At 38.8% G+C, this 21,031-nt stretch overlaps 4 protein-coding genes and 1 non-coding gene across 5 annotated transcripts; 2 read left to right on the top strand and 3 right to left on the bottom strand.

Annotated features, from left to right (window-relative positions):
• The first annotated feature begins 1,759 nt into the window (after nucleotides 1–1,759).
• On the top strand, nucleotides 1,760–1,831 carry TRNAQ-CUG. Its single transcript has one exon. It is a non-coding gene; the product is annotated as a tRNA-Gln (tRNA).
• Nucleotides 1,832–2,270: 439 nt separating this feature from the next.
• On the bottom strand, nucleotides 2,271–4,531 carry LOC121783593 (dolichyl-diphosphooligosaccharide--protein glycosyltransferase subunit DAD1-like). Its single transcript, XM_042181713.1, has 5 exons — nucleotides 4,372–4,531; nucleotides 4,230–4,277; nucleotides 3,031–3,118; nucleotides 2,891–2,934; nucleotides 2,271–2,537 (listed from the first exon to the last, which is right to left on the bottom strand). The coding sequence occupies exons 1-5, from the start codon at nucleotides 4,456–4,458 to the stop codon at nucleotides 2,454–2,456; spliced, it is 351 nt and encodes a 116-aa protein (XP_042037647.1). The 5' UTR covers nucleotides 4,459–4,531; the 3' UTR covers nucleotides 2,271–2,453.
• Nucleotides 4,532–5,231: 700 nt separating this feature from the next.
• On the top strand, nucleotides 5,232–6,548 carry LOC121784101. Its single transcript, XM_042182279.1, has 3 exons — nucleotides 5,232–5,609; nucleotides 5,667–5,969; nucleotides 6,498–6,548. Exons 1-3 carry the CDS (start codon nucleotides 5,232–5,234, stop codon nucleotides 6,546–6,548), a joined length of 732 nt encoding a protein of 243 aa, XP_042038213.1.
• A 946-nt stretch (nucleotides 6,549–7,494) lies between these two features.
• LOC121783580 (protein SYM1-like) lies at nucleotides 7,495–10,357 on the bottom strand. Its single transcript, XM_042181694.1, has 7 exons — nucleotides 9,823–10,357; nucleotides 9,189–9,329; nucleotides 8,991–9,104; nucleotides 8,731–8,904; nucleotides 8,218–8,333; nucleotides 7,960–8,032; nucleotides 7,495–7,818 (listed from the first exon to the last, which is right to left on the bottom strand). Exons 1-7 carry the CDS (start codon nucleotides 10,171–10,173, stop codon nucleotides 7,813–7,815), a joined length of 975 nt encoding a protein of 324 aa, XP_042037628.1. The 5' UTR covers nucleotides 10,174–10,357; the 3' UTR covers nucleotides 7,495–7,812.
• A 3,705-nt stretch (nucleotides 10,358–14,062) lies between these two features.
• LOC121784047 (putative cell wall protein) lies at nucleotides 14,063–14,620 on the bottom strand. Its single transcript, XM_042182231.1, has one exon. It carries the CDS (start codon nucleotides 14,570–14,572, stop codon nucleotides 14,225–14,227), a length of 348 nt encoding a protein of 115 aa, XP_042038165.1. The 5' UTR covers nucleotides 14,573–14,620; the 3' UTR covers nucleotides 14,063–14,224.
• Between the last annotated feature and the right edge of the window lie 6,411 nt (nucleotides 14,621–21,031).

The raw sequence follows: 21,031 nt of genomic DNA, 5'->3' as shown, positions 1-21,031 counted from the left end.
AAAACGCGTGTGGATCACATAAATTTTTTGTAAATAGTAGTAGTAAAAGATTTCCAATAAAATATAATAAAAAATAAATAAAAGAAAGAAATTTCGCTTGAAGGTAGACAAACCCACTAACTCGTTAACGTCAATTAATTGTACTATTTTATTTTAATTAAACAAAGCCACAAAATAGTCTTTAATATGTATTGTTAAAATCAAATTTAGTTTCCGGCTTTTAGAGCATCTCCAATGGTTCTGGACATGCAATAGCCCTCCCATAGCCTTTCCACTTCCACATCATCTGCACTAAAATCCTACAGCCACATCATCTGGACATGCAACTAGACATGTAAGAGCATCTCCAATGGCGGACGTCCCGTGAGGACGTCGGGTGTCCTCGGACGTGCGGGCGACGGGCGGGCGGACTTCCGCCATTGTGGAGTGGGTCAGACGTCCGGTAATTAATTTTTTTTAAACTCTATATACGACTCGTTAAACTCTATATATACGGCTCGTTGAACTTCATTTCATTCGTGCGGAGTGAGCCGGGGATATTGGACTATGTATTTTTCTTTTTTTGAATGACTATGTATTTTGTTTTTTTTTCTAACTATGTTTTTTTTATGTTTAATGACTATGTATTTTTGCCCGTATTTTGCTTTCCCGTATTCCGTGTCAAAATTATAATTCCGTTTTTACGTAATTACATTATTGTGATTTTTTTTTATTGCGGGAAGTCCTAGTGGGAAGGGCGATGGGAAGGGCGGATTATGCAGGGGATGTCCTAGTGACGTGGCAATGGGATGGGAAGTCCCAGTGACGTGGCATGAGGTGTTTTTGGGATGTCCTATTGGATGTCCGAGTGGGACATCCGCCCACTGGAGATGCTCTAATAGCCCTCTCATGGCCCTCCCATAGCCTATCCACATCACTAATAACAATTATATAATATAATTTACAATCGTAGCAACATACGAAATTTAATTTACGAGACAAATACAGGAAAATTGAATAATAATATTAAAATTTATAAAAAAATACAATAATTTATAAAAAAGTACAATAATTTAAAAAAAATACCAAAATTAAAAAGTACAAAAAAAAATACATAAAAAATCACTCCTCGCCGCCGTCCTCGCCCAACCCTTCGTCGTCGCCGTCGCCGCCTCCGTCACCCCCAACGCCGCCGCTACTCCCGCCGGTATCCCTCTGAAATTCTGACGCCGGTCTGACGCCGATTCGGAGCATACAATGGCGCCGTGAGAGTCGGCGTTAGTCCAAGAATCGGCGTAGGCGCGCCAATTTTGACGCCGGTTTCGCTGACGCCGGCTGCAATGGTTCGGCGTTAGCACCGGCATCCGCGAAAAATCGGCGTGCCTACGCTGACGCCGCCATTGGAGATGCTCTTAGGGTTTAGCAGAAATCTGACAGAGACGGGCTCTTCCGTGTAAATTTCAAGTCACGTGCGAATTTCAAGTCATTCTTTCACTGACTCGGTACGAATTAAATACACATAAATTATTCAGTTATTATGGTTTAGTCTATGTCAGAATGACTTCTCAGCTCGATTTGCAAACATAGTGGGAATACCTACGGTAGCCATTTTGCTCACCGGCCAATTGAAAAGATGGAACGCGGTCTCGGCCTGGAGCTTGAGAATATGGGAGGAGAAAGAGGGCGGCAGTCTGATTAGTGATTAGCCGATTAGGTATTTACCCAAAATTGGTGAAGATTTATTGATTGTATACAATTAAAGTAGTGAAATAATAAAAAAGGTCCCATGGTCTAGTGGTTAGGACATTGGACTCTGAATCCAGTAACCCGAGTTCAAGTCTCGGTGGGACCTTTTTTTATTTTTCATTTTTAGGATTTTTGGATGAACATCAGTTACCACTCCTCCAATTTTATGGAGTAATATTTCATTTCATTAGAACAAAGCCACAAACTCACCTTTTAATTTGTACTCCTTGTTAAAATCAAATTTAGTTTCTGGCATTCTCTCATGGCAGTAGAAACTTTATACCAGAACGTAATTGTTAAAATCAAAGTATTTAATTGTCAGTTCCTTTAGATGGAAACTTAATATGAAAAACGTCAATGTTAAAATAAAAAATCCAGTATTAGCCAATTCCATGATAAAGTAATGAATCTTCATCCCAAGTCGAAAACAAAGCAATCAATCACTTATCTAACACTCCGTCCTTCTTTACCTTTTCATCCAACTTCTTTAATGACTCTAAAACTAAAGATCAATAACATTGCAAATAGCACCCAATAAAAAAAGATGGCTCAAAAACATACTACTCCTCAGGTTTTCTCAAAATATTAGTAGTACATTCTATTCTCTCAGTTTTCTTGTATGAAATATCCAGTGTAACAGCACAAACTTCTAATAAATCGATCACAATGATTCTACCAGAGTACAATTCAAAACTCAAATGAGCTCGTGTCTTTTCCAGGACATTGACTTATCCTAGGAAGTTCATAATAACCAAATGAAGCACTAGATTGCAGAGTACAAAATCCGCGAAAGCACGCTCAGGAGGTAAATCCTGCAAAATTGTGGGCATGCGACTTAGTGAATCAACCAACAAAGTTCACAACTGGAGAAAAGTTGAAAAGACTGAGGAATAAGGATAATAATATCGAGCCAAGCTTTTTATTCGTTAGTATTATTCGTAACTTTTGGTGTGCTATTAATCTGATCTGTTACTAAGATTACAATTTACAAGACAGACAGTTCCGAATGCATATCAGAACACTCAACAAAACTTGATAACAAATAACTGAATGTTAGAAGTAGAACTGCTAGCTAGAAATTTACTGCTTTGAATTCTTATAAATATAATCAAGAAAGATTGATTCCAGACTCCATAACTCAGAGTCTTGAAGATCAGTGCATTACCTTGAATTCCTTGTTATCTTTGTTTACTTGAATTCGGAGACTAACTGTAGCCCAAAAAATAAAAAATCTAATTAAGAGGTATTCCAAGACTGGATCAATATCATTTTGCATACAAAAATATGATCGTGCAATCTACATACCAGCAAGGACAGCAGTTCCCACGCATGAAAGTACACCAGAAAGAAAGGAGTTAAATGGGAATGATCCAACAATAGCCATGTAAGCAACCTGAGGAGAAACAGAACATTAGCTACCCATGTAAGAAAATAAAAAATTATTTGAAGTCAAACATGAGGTTTAGAAGCTAATAGTTAATATGATTACAGATTACAAGATCAAAGCACAGTAGTCATCTTGTTAACATATATGCCTGATTTGGTTGAAAGGAGTTCTCTTTCATCTTATTCTGATCACAAGGTTGGGAAATAGAACTAAAATGGGTGACAATAGCAATATGAAAATATCTCGAAAGAAACATTTTGAGTTCTAATCTATCTTAAAGGCACTTGAGCCTATTAAAATAGGAAATGGCAGAACAAGTTGAGGAATTCATGATCTATCTTCTTGATAAATCATAAATCTTTAACTCATTATCCATACTTCAAACAGAATCCACAAAAATTAGTATATGAAAACAATATGACATCACCACTACACCATACAACTTATGAAACACCCACATTGTCCAGGTATCCTCTATTACCTTCAGGTTCATAATCAAAATAAAAGATGCTACTATCTGTCTCCATAAATAGAACCTCATCATGAGGGAATTACAAATAAAGTCTTTCAAATTTTTATTTCAACAAAATATGGAAAATAAAATAGAGACAAATCCTCTCATCTTCAGTGTCTGCATAGTTTTGGAAGCTCAAGAGTCCAATATTATGGTGAGTTGTGCATTTTCAAACATATGCTCATAATCTAAAGGAAATTTCAGTTATGAGTCATTACAACATTCTTTGATGGATTGATCACATGCATTCACAACTCCACTTCACAACAAGAAGAAATCATACCTAACTATTACAGAAAATTCACAAGAAAAAGGCATATATATCTAATTCATACACCTGCATTTCCTATCCGACCTCGAATCTCCTACCAGATTCATAAGTTAGTCAAGCACAACCCAACCACACACAAAACTAACCCGTATCATCTTTTCATTTTGACTTCACCAGTACAAAATCAAAATTCCAACACTCATGGAACAAACCATTCAGATTTAAACCTCCATAGCTCAAGGAAAGAATTTCACAACCGTGACTAATTAACACGAAATCAGTTAAACTGAGCAAAATCATAACTCCAAATGTCAGATAAATTCTCGTCATACCTGAATCACAGCGGTGACGATCGCGAAGACAATGTAGAGATCGATGATCTGAGAAACAGATTTAATAATTAAACACCAAATTTCTCGGAAAATTCAAACGAAGCATCAGGAAATACACTAAAATTGGACAGAGAGAGAAGACCTTAAGATGATTAGCGGTTGCGGCGTAGGCAGAGCGAAGAGAGTGAAACAGTGCGTGGACATCGCTCGTCGTTGCTGATTTCCCCATTTTCTCACACTCTAAATCTCTCTATTTTGCTTGAGGTCGATCGATACTGAAGACTTGAACAACCCAAATGACTTTGGGTTTTGTTCAGGCCACGTTATGCGAAGTTACCATTACACCCTTTGGCTTTGCTTTTTCAAGAAAGTTTATAGTAATAGTTTGATGTGGAAGTTGATTAAAATTTAAAATACATGGAGTATATAACTACATTTTACATGAAAACTGAATGCAGCTATTTTTTTTTAATATTTGATATATTTTCTTAGTTATGTTTGTGAATATTAAAGACCGTTTTTTTTCTCCAAAAAAGTATGTCAATCTTTTAGGTGTGCCTATTTTTGCGCATGCATCAGTGATCACTCTTATGATATCATCCACTTAAATAATCTTGAAACCACTTTGTAATGCAAGAAGTTAGACCTGTGTTATCTTCCGCTTGAATCGTTCTGGAACCACTTCTTTATACGAGAAGTTTGACTTAGATACAAACTATAAGAGTGTCCACAATGGGGGAGCCGCGGCCCGCGGCTCGGTGCACGGCCCCCCATTGCAGAGAGCCGAGAGGCAGGGCACAGGGCCGAGAGCCGAGGGCGAGCCGCGGCCCTCCACTGCAGCGGGCCGCCATTCGCGGCTGGGCCGCGGGATTTTTTTTTTTTAATTTTGAAAATTATTTATAAAATACTACACTTCCATTCCATTTTTCCAACTCCATGCCACTTCCATTTTCCTCCAATCTTTCCAATATTTCCTTCCAATTTCGATTCAACCTTGCAACTATGGATTCCGACGATGAACAATTCCAACAAGCGGTAGATCTGGAGTTCCACAACCTTGTTGCAGCGGTGCAACGTGAAGCCGACGAGGCGGAAGATGCGGCGGAGGCGGCGGCTGAGGCGGCGGTGGCAGTCCCTCGGCCATTCTATCATCGGCGGTATTTCGACCGTGATCATGCCGGGGCTGACCGCCGGTTGATGGAAGACTACTTCAACGAGAACGCCCGTTATCCGCCAGAGGTTTTCCGTAGGCGATTCAGAATGTCGCAAAATCTCTTCGTCCATATAGCGACGTGTTTGGCGCAGCGGTTCAAGTGCTTCAACTTGCGATATGATGCCACCGGTCGACTCGGCTTGTCGACATACCAGAAGTGTACGATGGCAATTAGGCAGCTTGCCTATGCTGGGCCCGCTGACATGTTCGATGAATACCTACAGATGGGCGAAACGACTGTCCTACAGACGTTGAGGCAGTTTTGCAGGGGCATTAAGGATATCTTCAAAGGGGAGTATCTACGGAAGCCATCGGCCGATGATTGCCAGAGATTGATTGATATGCACGGGACTGCACATCATTTTCCAGGGATGTTGGGGAGCATCGATTGCATGCACTGGGAGTGGGGGAACTGTCCGGTGGCTTGGAAGGGACAGTTCACTTCTGGTTTCAAAGGCAGACATCCCACGATAATTCTGGAAGCCATTGCTGATTACCGCTTGCGAATCTGGCATGCGTATTTTGGGGTCGCTGGATCGAACAACGACATCAACGTTCTACGATCGTCACAACTATTCAATGACGAGAGCCGGGGTGAGGGTCTGCAAGTTAGATTCATGGCCAACGGCACTCAGTACAACACGGGGTACTATTTGGCCGATGGGATATACCCTCGCTGGCCCGTGTTTGTGAAGACGATCCGACAACCCGTTGGGCCGAAGCAAACCTACTTCGCGAAAAAACAAGAGGGTGCTAGGAAGGATGTTGAGCGAGCTTTTGGTGTACTCCAAGCGCGATGGGCCATTATACGGTGCCCGGCTCGACAATGGCACGAAAATGATGTCACATACATCATGACTGCATGTATCATATTGCACAATATGATAATAGATGACGAAGGAGTTGCTGCAGAGAGATGGACACCGGAAGATGGTGCTAGTTCGAGCTCGGGTATTGCCATGGAGCCCCTGCAGATGGGTGTACCACGTAGTAATGAATACTTGATCCAGCGGTACACCGATATGCGGAGCCAAATATCGCATACATTACTGCAGGCTGATATGGTTGAAGAGGTCTGGAACCGTAGAAGGGGCGCCGCAGAGTGATATGGGTTTTCGGGTTGTTGTTTTTAAATTAGAAAACTTTCGTTATATAATTTTCCTATTTTAATATAATACAACGAAGTTCTTGTTACATTTTGGTTTTAGGTTGTGAATTTTTTTTATTTACAATCCAAATTATTTTATTTTAATATCATAAATTTAAAGTCTAATAAAATTTAATATCGTTAAATTAAAAATAACATTAAAAAAAGAAAATAAATTATTTTTTTTTTATAGAGGGCCACATTTGGTGGCCCTTGTTAATTTTGTTAATTTTGTTACTTTACCATTGCGGAGGGCCACATGAGAGCCACGAATGGTGGCCGGGCCACATTTGGTGGCCTTCAAGGGCCACCATTGTGGACACTCTAACAACCCGGCTCCCAATGCGTTGTCTTCACTTACATGCTAGTAGTATTTGATAAGTTTCCCATGAGTTATCCATCTTAAAAATTGTTCATGCTAAACATGTTTAACCTTGGAGTTTTTTATAAATCGACCATAAAAGAAGATGTATTTTGTTGGTATGAGTAAAACTGTAAAACTTATGCTTTTAAGCTCTTTCGAATATGGGGTCCCATACTTGCATTATAGGTAGGAGTCGCTCTTTGTCCGTGCCTATTATCATTCTCTCTTTATTCGTGCCTATGCACTGACGATCACTGCCTACTTTTGCCCGTATGTTACTGATAAGATATTAAGATAAAATAAATCTAGTTTAAGTTTAAGATAGAAGTGAAGCTATGGTAAGATTAGATTTGACAATTAATATTTAGGTAGGAATACAAAACAAGAATCCCAATAAAAATGATTTTGGTGATTGATATTATAGATTGTGTATATAAACATGTAAACTAAAGAAAATGCCCTTATGCAAAAGCGTAAACCCAACAAATGAATCCAACATACCATCAACAAACTTATGAAATAACAATATGTATACAGCAAATGAAAAGTAACCTCACTTATTCAATTCTTCTGCAAAATCATTTTGATGTAGATGCATCAATCATCCAGACAAGCTAAACTATAATCGTTTAGACAAAATGACTCCGTATTGTACTACTACATAATCATACAACAACTTGTGAATTGATTGAAGAACTAGTAGAACATGATACAGAATATACAAGACCGTATAAATTCTCAAACTGTACAGATGTAGATGTATTTTGTACGTAGCCTGTCGGATCTTTAGCTTTCTCAAAACGCAGCTAACTGGTCTGAAGTGAAGGAGACATCTTCTGAAGAAGCATGTTTGCTTTATTTACTCCTACACAACCACCACATAAATCATACTAACGTTCTAAAGTGCTTGTGCTCGTGCTAATATACACATAGTTGCTAGCATCGGTTCTAAAGTCATGATCCGTTTGAGTGATTCCCCCTACTAAAAATGGTTATCGGAGATTACCTCGAGAGACTTGCCACTGGGATTGGGTTCAGATGCCTCGGATATCCGCTCTTCAGATTTCTCATTCGAGTACCTGAGATAGAAAAAACGGGGTGTTTTAGCAGTGAGCAACAACCTAAAGCACCAGATCCATAACTTGATGGACTCGTTTAAATATCTAATACTAATGACTATGGAAACGAAGATCATAGCATATGTGCTAGAGCGTGATCGACTAACAAGCTATGAAAGCATAAGTTAATAGCAGATGGCACGTACGTTGAGAGTATAGTAACCCAAATCAGCTCCACGCAATCCACCCATAAGAGGCGTTGCTCAACTGGAATCACTCCATAGGTGATCAAATGAGCAAAAGGCCAGAGCTTCCAACCCGCCTGTCTCAGATCATACAAAAAGAATGATCAGTCAATGATTTGAAATTCAGAAATATGTTCTTAAATATTTCATACTAAGGTAGAAAAAGGGATAGACTGAGAAGCTGCATTTGAATTGTTACCATCAACATAGGCTAGAAATGTTGGTTTTAGTTCATTACAACTTTCTCATTGTAGATATTAAGTCATCATTAAGTCCTTCAACATTCAAACTACCATTTTGCAGTTGAAGAACTGTGATTTTGAATTCTCAAGTATGCTTTGTTTTCAAATATTTGCACAACCAAATGCTGATGACAACGCGATCATATCTCCTAATCTGGCTACACCATTCAACGACGAAGTCTGCAAGCGAACAAAAAGGGACAAAAACAAGTAGCTGCATAAGAGTTCTTACAGTTAACAAAGGAAAAAACGTCGCTTTCAGTTCCTTGACAATATTCTCAGGGGATTCCCTGCGCAAGAATCCCAGCACCACATAGTAGATGCTGTTCCATACAGCCGACCACACGGTTTGGTCAAATGCAACTTTGGCAGGGACCACCCACCAATCCTTGAAAGGGAATAGAGCCTGTTGAAACAAGCAACTTCAAAACTCCACAAAATAACAAAATGCTCAAAATTTTCAACACATTTCAGCCACAAACACATACACACCTCACAGAATTGGTAGTAGTAATGGGAAAGCGATCCGTGGAGTGTGAACCCAACAAACCCGGACCTAAACATCCGCGTCCTGTCAAACTCGAACAGAGGCTTCCCTTCATAGCACTGAGAGGTTTTCAGGCAGAAAAATGATCATCCAACCATAACCAACACAATCCTAAAGAAAATAACATCACCAAAAATGCTTACTTGAGCAATCCAATCTCCAACAGAGTAAACAATCCCACTTATCACCATTTTTGACAACACGGGATGCTCTTTCAGAGCTTCTTCATATGCAGTCCAGTTGTGCTCAGGTGCATATCTCAGCACCTCATAAAGAGTCCATCCCTGCAGATTCAGTAGAACATATAAATTTCAACACAATTTTGCAAGAATACAGACTAATAAAATCAGATCTCCAAAACAAGCAAAACAAAAGCAGAAATTGGTTTCACTTTTCATCTCTTGATTGTAAACTCATGAAAACACATACAGAAAACAATAAACATAATCATTAATCACCAAAACTACAGCAAAAAACTAGCTATCACAACCACATGAAACTTATACCAATCACAATAAGATTCAATTTGTATTCCTTTTTGCTAAGTAATCCCAAGACTACTAATATTAAATCACCTAAAAGGAGAAAAACAAAAAACAAGCAAAAATTAGTTCCAAATTTCAGTTCTTGCATCCAAGATAATAATTCATTAATGATAAAACTTCTGCCGAAACTAGCCATTATTACCACATGAAACTTGGACCAGTCAAAAATCACAGCTCAGATTCATAAAGATTTGATTTTTATTAATTTTCAGTGAGTAATTCCGAGACCCACCTGCCAATAATCGTGATCAATGGTGAGCAATTTGGTGATGGCAAGGGTGCCAGCACCAAGAACTATAGCGGCATTAAGCAACCTGTCTGAATTAACGAACTCCTCCTTGAATTCCTCCATTTTTCTTGAAATTGAGCCCTTTTCATTATCTTGATCGTCGGTTTGCTCAGGGATTTCTCTCTCCTCAGTGACGGCATTGATGGGCCACCGGATTTTGACTGCGAGATTAGGGTTCAAGAATGGGTTGGAGGGCGCGGAGAAGTGATGAGGTAGGGATTTTGAGAGGCTCAGATGCTTCCGGCGTTGTATAAACTGTGCAGATGGAGAGAGACTCTTCAGAGAAGCAGCCATTTCTGATTATTTGGTTTGGTTTGTTTGCTTGTTTATCATCTGTTTATTATGTGGTGGTTATTGCGTTGCATGGGTTAATTGTTCTGGTTTCTATTGGATTTTCAAGATTATCTGGATTTCAGAGAGTTTGAGATTTGGAATTTTCTAGCAAGTTTTGGTTTTGGTTGGTGATTAATAATTTTGGGTGTAAAAACTAAGTGAGAGAAAATTTTCAATATCTACTGTATTACCTATATTCCAAATAAGTTGAGTTTTACATTTCTTATTAGATGTTTAAATTAAGTGGAGTTATTTTATTTTTTACAATAAAACAAAATATTCAGTCACTTTACTTTATTTAATCCGTTACTTTATTCTCTCTTTAATTTTCTATTTTATTCTTTTTTCCTATTCTTTAATATGATTTTTTAATTTTTCGTACTCAAAAATTTTGAATCAAGAGTACTATATATTCCACGCGAATATTCGAATTTTAGTCCTAATATGAATCATTATAAAACTCGTACAAATCTGAGATTCTTAAAATTAAATAAAAAAATTCAGATCATTATCAATAAAAGTCACATGCCAGTAGAATTTGGCGAAGAAAATAGGTCGGTGCAATTACAAATGAGACATGATAGATTATTGAAAACATTTCATAAATCTTATCGTATTATTGAATCACTTCCAGAAAAGGACATTATTTTTGTACTAGTAGAAAAGAAAATAATATATCAAGGATACAAAGTAAAATTGCTTTAAAAGGATTAAAAATAAAAATAGTTTGAGATGCTAACACACTCAAACAACTAATTATACGTTGTGGGTTGTGTTTTTTGTGCTTTCAAGATATGAATACACATAACAATGAATTATTGTATGAAACAAGAAATAAAGACTTCTTCTGATGCTTATAACTCTATAATCCAAAACTAAGACTAAATCTACACCATTAGATTTTGAAATGAGTGGATGAGATTAAAATTCACAAATTTCAATAAATAGTAGACAAAATATCAACAAAGGGATAATATTGTCATTATGTTATCATATGATAATTTTCGTGGGTATTTTTTTATATCAACACACTATATTACAAATATCAACAATATGACAAGAGATTAAAACTCTATAATCCAAAACTAAGACTAAATCTACACCCTTAGATTTTGAAATGAGTGGATGAGATTAAAATTCACAAATTTCAATAAATAGTAGACAAAATATCAACAAAAGGGTAATATTGTCATTATGTTATCATATGATAATTTTCGTGGGTATTTTTTTATATCAACATACTATTTTACAAATATCAACAATATGACATGAGAATATCAACACAAGTACAAGAAAATATCAACACAGTTTTATTGATATTTTACCTACACTATATTGAGATTTTGGATACACTATATTGAGATTTTTTTATTTCTTGATAAAATCTGCTTATCAACATGTACGGAAATTGAAACATAATTTATCAAATTTCATCACTCGAACATCATCGGAACATATGCAATTGAGATCGCGTTGGAATCCTTATAAAATTATCTTTAATTAGATATATTTTTTGCAAAAAAATAATTTAAAATATAACATTATTTCAACCATTGTATATATTTCTATAAAATTATTTAAATATTATATACAAATATATTTAGAATAACAATTATTTAAATGCATCGTTAACTTTTCATAACACTAATTTGCATTATTCTTAATGGGATAAAGCAAACTTTTAGCGGAAAGGATTCCACAATTTTTATTTATTTTATTTCTTTATTTATAAACTAAAATAAATGTTGTTAGTCATGAGATACATGATAAAAACAAAATTAAGAATTCAACATCACACTCATAAAATTACAATTCAATACCAAATTGCCGATGCAATTTTATGTAATAAACAAAAACGATTACAATATATATACTCATAAATATACAATTCAGCGCCAAAACTAAAAGCGATATATTTATTAAATAAATAGAAATAAATGTTGCGGTTCAATAGTAAATCACTTTACAACTATATTTTTACATAAATAAAATCTATAATATATAAAAGCATAGTTTTGAAGGTTTTACACGAAATTAAAAGCTATGTGGAATTGTAACCAAAAAACTGTGGAATAAGGATGATCTGTAAATATTTATTAAACTAACATAAATAAAAATATATGATATTTTGAATTATCAAATGAAATAAAATAAACCAAAAAAATTGAACTAAACATAGAATTATTAATCATCAAATGAAATGAAATAAAATAAACAAAAAAATTGAACTAAACATAAAGTATAAAAAAAAATTCGAAGGCTTTAACACAAAGTTCAGCTAAATGGTTCTTTATTTTTCCCAAAATAAGTACTCCATAAATCGTAATTTCACCAATTTCTGAAACCGAGGAGCAGAAAGGAATTGAGATCTACTGTTTTGTTACATCGAGGAACCAATGGCGAAGATTGAGGAGCAACAATCCACATTGCAGCATCAAACGAAAAAGAAAACAGCCGCCAAAAGAAGGCACGGATCCACTTCGTTTTTCGTCTTCGTAGACTACCTTTTCCTGGCCATCTTCTTCCTCTTCCTCAGCTACATCCTGTCTAAAATGGTCGGATTCTGATTCAACAAGGTAACTTTTCATCTCCATTTTATCGTAATTGTTGTCAATTTTCCCTTTTTGAAAAGTAAATTGGGTGTTTTTTATGTAATAGATTGGCGGGCATTGATTGAAAATTGTGATTAATGCATTCTTGAAATAAAAAATTGAATCTTTATCTGTAGGGGTTGGAGTTTGTGATATATCTGAGTTGTATGTGTTAATGGTGAAGTGGATAGATCGGTGGGCATTGATTGGAAATTGTGATTAATGCGTTCTTGAAGTAAAAATTGAATCTTTACTTGTAGAGTTTGAGCTTGTGAGGAAACCAAGACTGAAGTGGCTCAGTTTTTTTTTTTTGAGATTTAGCAAACCTAGTTTTGCCAAAATCACAAATTGAGTGGGAGTGTGTAGGTTGAAGTATTTATTATTGAGTTGGTAGTTGGAGCTGTAGTCTTGAGGTTTTACTTTTACAGTCCTATTTATAAAATCCAATGAGAGTTTCACAAAAATAAGCCAATTTGTGTGGTGGTAAAGGTTGGTTGGCCTACTATTGGTAGCTTAGATTGATGATTTTAATGTGAAAGGTCAGTTATGTTCCATCCCTATAGCATAAGAACACAGAATTGAAAGAATTTGATTTGAACTATATTCTTCGTCTTTCAAAAATGAGCTGATTGTTATATCCGTTTATGCAGGATGATTAATCGTGTGGGGCAATTTACCCCGTCTCTAGTTGTGAAGAAGTGATTTGTAGAACGTATGCCCCGAAGGGAGTAGTTCCACTCTTGGTGGTCTTACTGCGTTTTGTTTTGTCGTAGTATGAATCCATCACCTCATAGGAGTTTCTCATTTTGCAAGAATTCGGGTGTGTTGCTGATATGGCTGTTTCTTGTCTTCAATAGTGTTGTTCTGATGGATAATATGACACTGGTTTTGTGTTCATCATCAGCCATTTTTGCTGATTGGAAGAGTTTAACCTTTTCATTATTGAGTTTAATGGACTTAAGAGTTGCATTTTTATACATTGTGGAATGTCAAATTTTGTTCTTGATTTCATCACTGATCATAAATTGAACTCTCAGATGATCTCTTGGTTCATTCATTTAGCTCATTTGAAGAAGACTTTAGTTTCACTTCGATTTTCTCGAATAATGCAGCTGTTAGGTGATTTCTTGCAATTTCTCTTATGTCTGTTTTAGCCAGATTTTGGTGCTTGTTCTAGGTTAGTGATAAATGAGGTTGTTGCTGCTCGTTGTTCGAGTTTTCGCCCTCTGAAGCTCTCGGTCTTAACATAAGACCAGGGATAGAGAAACACACTCAACACACTTTTTATTGACGACAAACATGGCACAGAGCTACAACAATGAAAAACGTAGAAATAGAATGCTACACGCCCTTATACAACATAAGGGAAAAAAATAAACGGAAAAAAAAATAGATTTCAACTGTTCTCGTCTCAATTGAGCTCAAGGGTTGGAGGGTACGGGGATCCCTCCGCCGCCAGAGACAGGCACCTCCGTGCCAGGGTTGGGCACGAAGGTGTCGTCTCCACCGGGGATGTAGTTGCGACCTCCGGTCGAGCCACCGAACCCTGGGATGGACAAACCGTTCCCTCCCAGGGATCCAGTGATGGGGTTGTAGTCCAAGGACTTGGAGCCTTTCTTGGGGATCATGTAACGGCCGAGGCCCGGGATCCACACAGTGCCGTCAAAGGACATCTTGGAGTCCGTCAGGACCTCACGCCCTGCAGCCGCCTCGAGGGCCAGGCACGAGACGAGGAGGAAGAAGAGGAAGAAGGAGGTTGAAGAAGCCATTGTCTTGGTGAAGGGAATGGGAAATATGATTGTTGTAGAGAATAATTGGTGATGATGGAAGGTTGGATTTGATAGGTAATTTATAGGTGATTTTTGTGACAATTTTGGCGGTGATTAATTGAACTCGTTGAGAGGACGTAGAATGTTTAGCCTGCATGCTTTCTTAATGAGTAAAAATCATAAAGGCATATTCAAGTCTTTTATGTTTTTCTCATTGTAAAAATTATAGATCGGATCCATCTAACTGTTTTTCATAAATATTGGGTCCATATTCTTTCATTGCACAAAAAAAATTCTTTTTTCCCCATGCTTTCACCTCAATGAGATTGATAAAAGAATTAATCTAATTAGTTTTGATTTGTAATTCTAAAATTTGATTATCAATACTAATTTTATGATATTATGATAAAATAGTAGTATTAAAATAAAAGAGAAACAAATATTAATATGGTGTTCATAGAAGATCCTGAAAAGTGTGCGTGACATATCGATTTTGTTATGTATATTTTGTTATTATATTAAACGTAATATTCATGCATTATAGAGTGGTTGCTCATTTAAGTACATGTCCTTTCCAAACCAATAATTAACGGCTAATTGAATACAAGTGCATATCTACCAGGGCACAAGTAGGGTGACTTTCATCAGCACGTGTCAATGATCAATATCACATTCACTAGATATGTGGGTTTAAACCATGTACATACTTTCGGTATCGGCATCAACGAAAATAGTTGCAATATGGCAGTATCCGGTAGGGGTTGCGAGAGATGTTGATTGCTTATGAGACGAAATGATTAGAGAATGCGTGATAAAAACTAAGGAAACATATGGTGATTGTCGTTAGAAGTAGCATTGACGTAAAAAAAACCGGCAGTGCCAATATCGTAGTGTTGACATCAAAAGAATCTGCAGCCTCAGGAAAGTAGTTGTGGCTATAACAAATCTTAATTTTATTGTTATTAGATTTAACTATGCTAAATAGTTGGTTGAAACATAATTTACTTTGTAATTAAACATAATATTGATAGATTGAGCAATGCGAAAAATATTTCATTACGTCTAACACATTGAGCATAATGCATAACCTAAACATATAATTCACATGAGTTATTACCATCAAGTAGTGTGATTATAGTTGGATTAGTCGTTTTAGTGTCGTTGTTTGTCGACATTATTGAGAATGATATTATCTATAGCTAGGGTGCATGTAGCTAAACAAACAAGATTAAAGGACAAGATTCATTCTTAAATTTGCTAAATACTAGCAATATGGAGTAACATTCTATATATATTGTCTTCTTACACTAGGTTAGTGGGCATCATTGATCAGCCAACTTTGTTTGGTGACACAAATGAAAGGGACACTTCTTATTACTCAATATTACTATTATTTATTGTTTTATTTTACTTTGGTAATATTCATGACTTTATAGATTTAACTCTGAAAGGGTAAGGATCTATAAACGAGGTTTGGTGTTTGTCTACAATTTGGGGTTTAGTTTATAAACTAGCTTTATCTAGAGCTGCAACATAATTGTTTATAATTAACTATAATTAACACTTTAAAACTGCACTACTCTTATTATATTTAAAGCCTTTCTGTTATATTTAAAGTCCTTTCTCTATTACATTTAAAGCTTCTTTTATTATATTTAGAGACTATGGGTCGATTCTCAGTAAAGTTATTTTCATGTATAAATATATATATATATATCTCTATATATATCGGGAGATGTAAAATCTTTATTATAAACAATTTTTTGCTATTATTTAAATCTATCTTTTCTAAATCAAATAAGATCCATCAAGAAAAAAAATCATATTCGACACTTCACACATCGGCTAAAGAATTATTTGAACCTTTTTATGCATGAATATAAACATTTTTATGCATTATTTAAATATATATTATACATAGCTGGTGAAATTTGCGCATTCAATTTATTCTCTCTGTTAATAGATTCGACAAAGAATTTTATACAAAAAATATATATGTTCATGCATGCTTAAGATTTTAACTTCAATTTCGAAAACAATACGATAAAGAAATGAGGAGTGCAGTGCAGCATAAGATAATTGATCAATGGTTTACAGATATATATTTTCTGTTCTAACCACGAAAATAATTTAAAATCGAACAATCTGGTCACCGATCCATGGATATTAACTACACTCTTAGACCATCAGCAGTGGGGCGCCCTAAGGCACGCCACGTCAGCATTTTTATCCTCCTCCTTCTCCACCTGCAGTGGAGCGCCCTAAGGCGCGCCCTATGACGCGCCACATCATCATTTTGTTATTTTGTTTAATTAATTTAACTGTTTTCAAATAACACGTAACGAGTAAAAAAAACGACTAAATAACAAGCGGCGAAGTTTTAATAAAAAAAATTACACCATTCAACTAAAAAATAAAAAAACTAAGTCGGGCCAATTCCCGACTTCCTACGCAACTCATCGAGTAATGCACGGAGATACTCGGCTTGTTCGGGGTCGGTGCACTTCTTGAGGGCCTTGTGCGTCTGCAACATCGTCCTTGCCATCGATGCTGTAGCTAACGACGCAAACGCGGTGGCCATCTGCGTCGGGAGCTCATCCGGGTCAGGAACAGGGGCGGCAGCGGTCGACGATGACGTCGCAGTCGCCTTCCCCTTGGCCTTCGCAGCCTTGATGTCGGGAGGACGCCGGGAGGACACCGGTGTGCCGGAACTCCCTTCATCCACGTACGTCCGGTTGAGGTCAACCGGGTTAGTGCCGCTGCTCGTGTAGTCACCAGCTTCGGTGACCTTCGTCCTCTTCGGCGCACCAGTGTGCAGAATTCCACCTTTGAACTTCTGCTTCTCCCTCAAGAGCGCCCAGATGGCCTCGTGCTTGAACTCACCGAACATCGACCGGTACGACAACATCGCTTTAGAGCGCACGTCGTGCACGCTCTCGCCGCTCCCCTGTGACCGCGCGCACTTCTCGAACTCCGCCGAGTACAAGTTCACTTGCTTCTTGATTTGATCCCAGTGCTTGCGGAGTTGCTCACTCTTGCGCTTGTATGCGGTCGGCGGCTTGACCGAATTGTAGAGGTCCGCGATGCGCTCCCAGTACGCGGTCTGTCTCTGGTTGTTGGCGAATATCGGATCTTCCGATATATCTACCCAACACCGGGCCAAAGTGAGAGTTTCGTCGTCGGTGTAGTTCGTACGGCCCGGGGCGTACTCATCGCAGTCACCGGGAGGCGGCAACTTCTGCGCCCGCTGCCGGTTCCGCTTCGCCTTCCCCTTGGTGGCACCGGTCGCTGCGGGGGCGGGATCGGCCGATGCGGTTGGGCGGTGCGGCAACGGCTCTATATCAGACAACCCATACGATTCCGTACTGAAATCGGGATCGTAATGGGTGTTGTCGCCGAACGAACGATAATCGTCGGGTTCTGTACCCGGCCAATGCGCCCCTGCGCTAAACGTAGGACTATTGGAGCTTGAATCCATTTCGTAGTAATTATGTAAATGTAAGTTTCGAAGATGAAATCGTGTGAAATAAAATGTTACAAATGAACGCTATTTATAAAAAAACGAAACCGCGTGCCATCGTTCGCGGCCTTCATAATGGGGCGGACGATGTCGCGGACGATGGCCATCGTCCGCGGTTTAAGTCGCGCCCGAAGCATAGGCCGCGACTATCGTCCGCGGCCTATGCCACACACCCACAGTGGGGGCGGACGATGAATGGCGCGGACGATGCGCGCCATCGGGAGTGCCATCGTCCGCCCATCGCGGATGGCCTTATAACAAAAACAAAAATTGAGAATTTAAAAAATCCAAGGTTGAAGAAAATTTAGGCATTAGATCGGAATTATGAAATTACTGAGTTCAAATTATAATAGTGAAATTTAGAAGATTGATTATTGACCATTATTATTTAAAGTGTTAATATATGATGGACTAAATCATATACTGTTAGTAACTTAGTATGGTTAAAATTGAATAAAACAGAGACAAATTATAATCCTCCCTCCGTCCCAACTAAGTTGAGTCTATTCCTTTTCGGGACGTCCCAACAAAATTGAGTCATTACCCTTTTTGGTAAAAAATAAACATTCAATCACTCTTATTTTATTTCATTATTTACTTTACTCTCTCTTATCTCTCCTACTTTTTTCTCTCTTCCATTTATGTTACTTTTATTTAATCTATTCAATATAATTTCTTAATCTCTGTGTCCAAAAGTTTTATAGTCATTTTAGTTGGGACGAAGGGAGTAGTATATAAAAGGCCCATTTTAAGCCCATGTTGATATTAAAAATTGAGGTTTTTCAACCCTTGATAAAGAAAGATAAAGAAAATGCGGAAAAAGATAAAAAAAGTGTGGAAATAAATGTTGCCCAGTAGCATGCATGCTCAACACCTCAATTTTTAAATTCTCATAAGTGTGCATATGTGGTTATTAAGTGTCTTAAAATAAACACTTCATGTGACGTGGGTTGTATCCATAAAAGATTATGACGTATGACATATTTGGTCCAAGACCATTAGACACGCAGTGCTATTTTCTAATTATGAAAAAAGTGAAAGTTAATCGTTACACGCAGTGCTATTTTCTAATTATGAAAAAAGTGAAAGTTAATCGTTACATGTAAGTTGTATTCGTAAAATATTAATCGACCCAAACTCAATAAGGCCTAAACCAAGCTTGCCTAAATTACAATGGAAGTTATAGCTAGGACACTAACATGATCTTCGTACAAGAAGAGGGAATCTTTCAGTGCCCCACCTATAAAACAAATTCTAAAAATCAGAATCAATTACAAATGCTGAAATTGTAGCCCTAAGCTACATTCATATATATATATTTGCAGATGATGTTAGCATCTCCAGCGGCGGACGTCCGGCTCGGACGTCGGCGACCGGACGTCCGCCATTGTGGAAAATAAGGTCGGATACGCCCATGCAGGTAGGACGTCGCACGTCCTCGGATATCCGCGGGACGTCCGAGTCGACGGGCGCCATTGTGGGGGGGGGGGTCGGTCGGACGTCCGGTTTTTTTTTTTTATTTTTTTAACTCTATATATACGTCTCGTTGAACTTCATTTCATTCGCACCACTTGTGTTAATAAGTTTCTCTCTTCTTTTTACTACAAATTTCATTTCTACTTAATGGATAGCAACAAGAACTCCCCCGCCACGAGCGAGTCGCATACTCCGACGTTTCCCGCAGATCTGGAGGGAAACGCTAGCGAAAATGCTTTCACGCCAGCAATGTCGGGGATGCAGTCCCAAATGGGTGGGATGGACGGTATGATGCCCCCGTACTTCAATATGTAGAATTGGATGGGTGGGATGGGTGGGATGGGTGGTATGGGTGGTATGATGCCCAGGGCAGCGGGGATGGGGGGCATGACCCCAAATATGATGGGGATGGGGATGGGGATGGGGATGGGGGGCATGACCCCAAATATGATGGGGATGGGTGGGATGATGCCGGGGATGATGCCGGGGATGATGCCGGCTCCCGTTGGGGGAGGGAGTGGCCAGGGCCCTGAACCACCTGCGGAGGATGTCTATCGCCCATTTATCGATACGCAGTCTACTGATTCCCCCTCCAGTATTGTTCCGGAGACTCAGTTCACCCCCTTGGAAACGTTCTCTTTTGAGGACTTGGGGCTATCTCCGATCAGGGAGACTCCCGCTGATGTGGGGACAGAGGCAAGGGGGAGGGGCAAGGGTCGTGGCAGGGGCAAGGGCAAGGGGAAAGCCATGGGCTCCTCCTCGCGAACGGTGGCAGAAGAGGTGGATGAGGAGGAGACGGGAAAGAGGACTATCTGGAGCGTGTGGGAAAACGTCGCGCTTGCGAAGTCTTGGGTTTCAGTAGTCGAGGATGCCTACGTCGGTGCTAACCAGCATATTGACAGACTATGGCATCGCGTCGCTGAAGCCTACCTCACACACAAACCGGTTGGGGCGAAGCCTCGCACTCCCGAACAATGCCGGAAACAGTGGGATCGGTTGAGGCCTAAGCTTAGTCGATTTGCCGGCCTCTACCAAAACAACCTCTGCCAGGAAACCAGCGGTATGTCCGAGGAGGATGTGAAGAAGCGTGCCTTGTCGCAGTACCCCGACCCAACCTTGAAGTTCAAAGATTTCGACCAGTGGGAGGCCTATCTCGTTGTGAGGGAGTCTCCGAAGTTTTGTGCGGGTGTCGACTCGGGCTGGCCCAAGCGGACGAAGATCAACGCTTCGGGTGAATACAGCAGCAGTGCGGGTTCGCACGAGCTCCCAGAAGCCGATGAAGTGACCCATCTTCCTCCACGAGACTCCCGCCGTAAACGTCGCCCGATTGGGCAAAAGGCTGCGCAGCGGATGGCTAGGGGAAGCAGCATCGGTAGCGGGTCGTTCGAGGTCCAATCGGAGGCCCCTGCTCCACCGGAAGAGTACGACCGTCTCGCCCGCGCGCAGCTAACGAGTACCTTAGT

The sequence above is a fragment of the Salvia splendens genome, chromosome 21 (assembly GCF_004379255.2).
Source record: "Salvia splendens isolate huo1 chromosome 21, SspV2, whole genome shotgun sequence".
In the NCBI taxonomy this organism is placed as follows: domain Eukaryota; kingdom Viridiplantae; phylum Streptophyta; class Magnoliopsida; order Lamiales; family Lamiaceae; genus Salvia; species Salvia splendens.
The sequence above is the reverse complement of the archived record's forward strand: the minus strand, read 5'-3'. Positions and strand labels throughout refer to the sequence as shown.

Coding starts and splice junctions, on each gene's coding strand:
- LOC121783593 (XM_042181713.1), bottom strand. CDS start 4,458: ATGGGGAAATCAGCAACGACGAGCGATGTCCACGCACTGTTTCACTCT. Junction 4,278..4,371: donor CAACCGCTAATCATCTTAAG/GTCTTCTCTCTC, acceptor TCTGTTTCTCAG/ATCATCGATCTCTACATTGT. Junction 2,538..2,890: donor AAGATAACAAGGAATTCAAG/GTAATGCACTGA, acceptor ACAATTTTGCAG/GATTTACCTCCTGAGCGTGC.
- LOC121784101 (XM_042182279.1), top strand. CDS start 5,232: ATGGATTCCGACGATGAACAATTCCAACAAGCGGTAGATCTGGAGTTC. Junction 5,610..5,666: donor CATACCAGAAGTGTACGATG/GCAATTAGGCAG, acceptor GAATACCTACAG/ATGGGCGAAACGACTGTCCT. Junction 5,970..6,497: donor TCTGGCATGCGTATTTTGGG/GTCGCTGGATCG, acceptor ACATTACTGCAG/GCTGATATGGTTGAAGAGGT.
- LOC121783580 (XM_042181694.1), bottom strand. CDS start 10,173: ATGGCTGCTTCTCTGAAGAGTCTCTCTCCATCTGCACAGTTTATACAA. Junction 8,905..8,990: donor ACTACTACCAATTCTGTGAG/GTGTGTATGTGT, acceptor TTGTTTCAACAG/GCTCTATTCCCTTTCAAGGA. Junction 8,033..8,217: donor TGGGTTACTATACTCTCAAC/GTACGTGCCATC, acceptor TTTCTATCTCAG/GTACTCGAATGAGAAATCTG.
- LOC121784047 (XM_042182231.1), bottom strand. CDS start 14,572: ATGGCTTCTTCAACCTCCTTCTTCCTCTTCTTCCTCCTCGTCTCGTGC.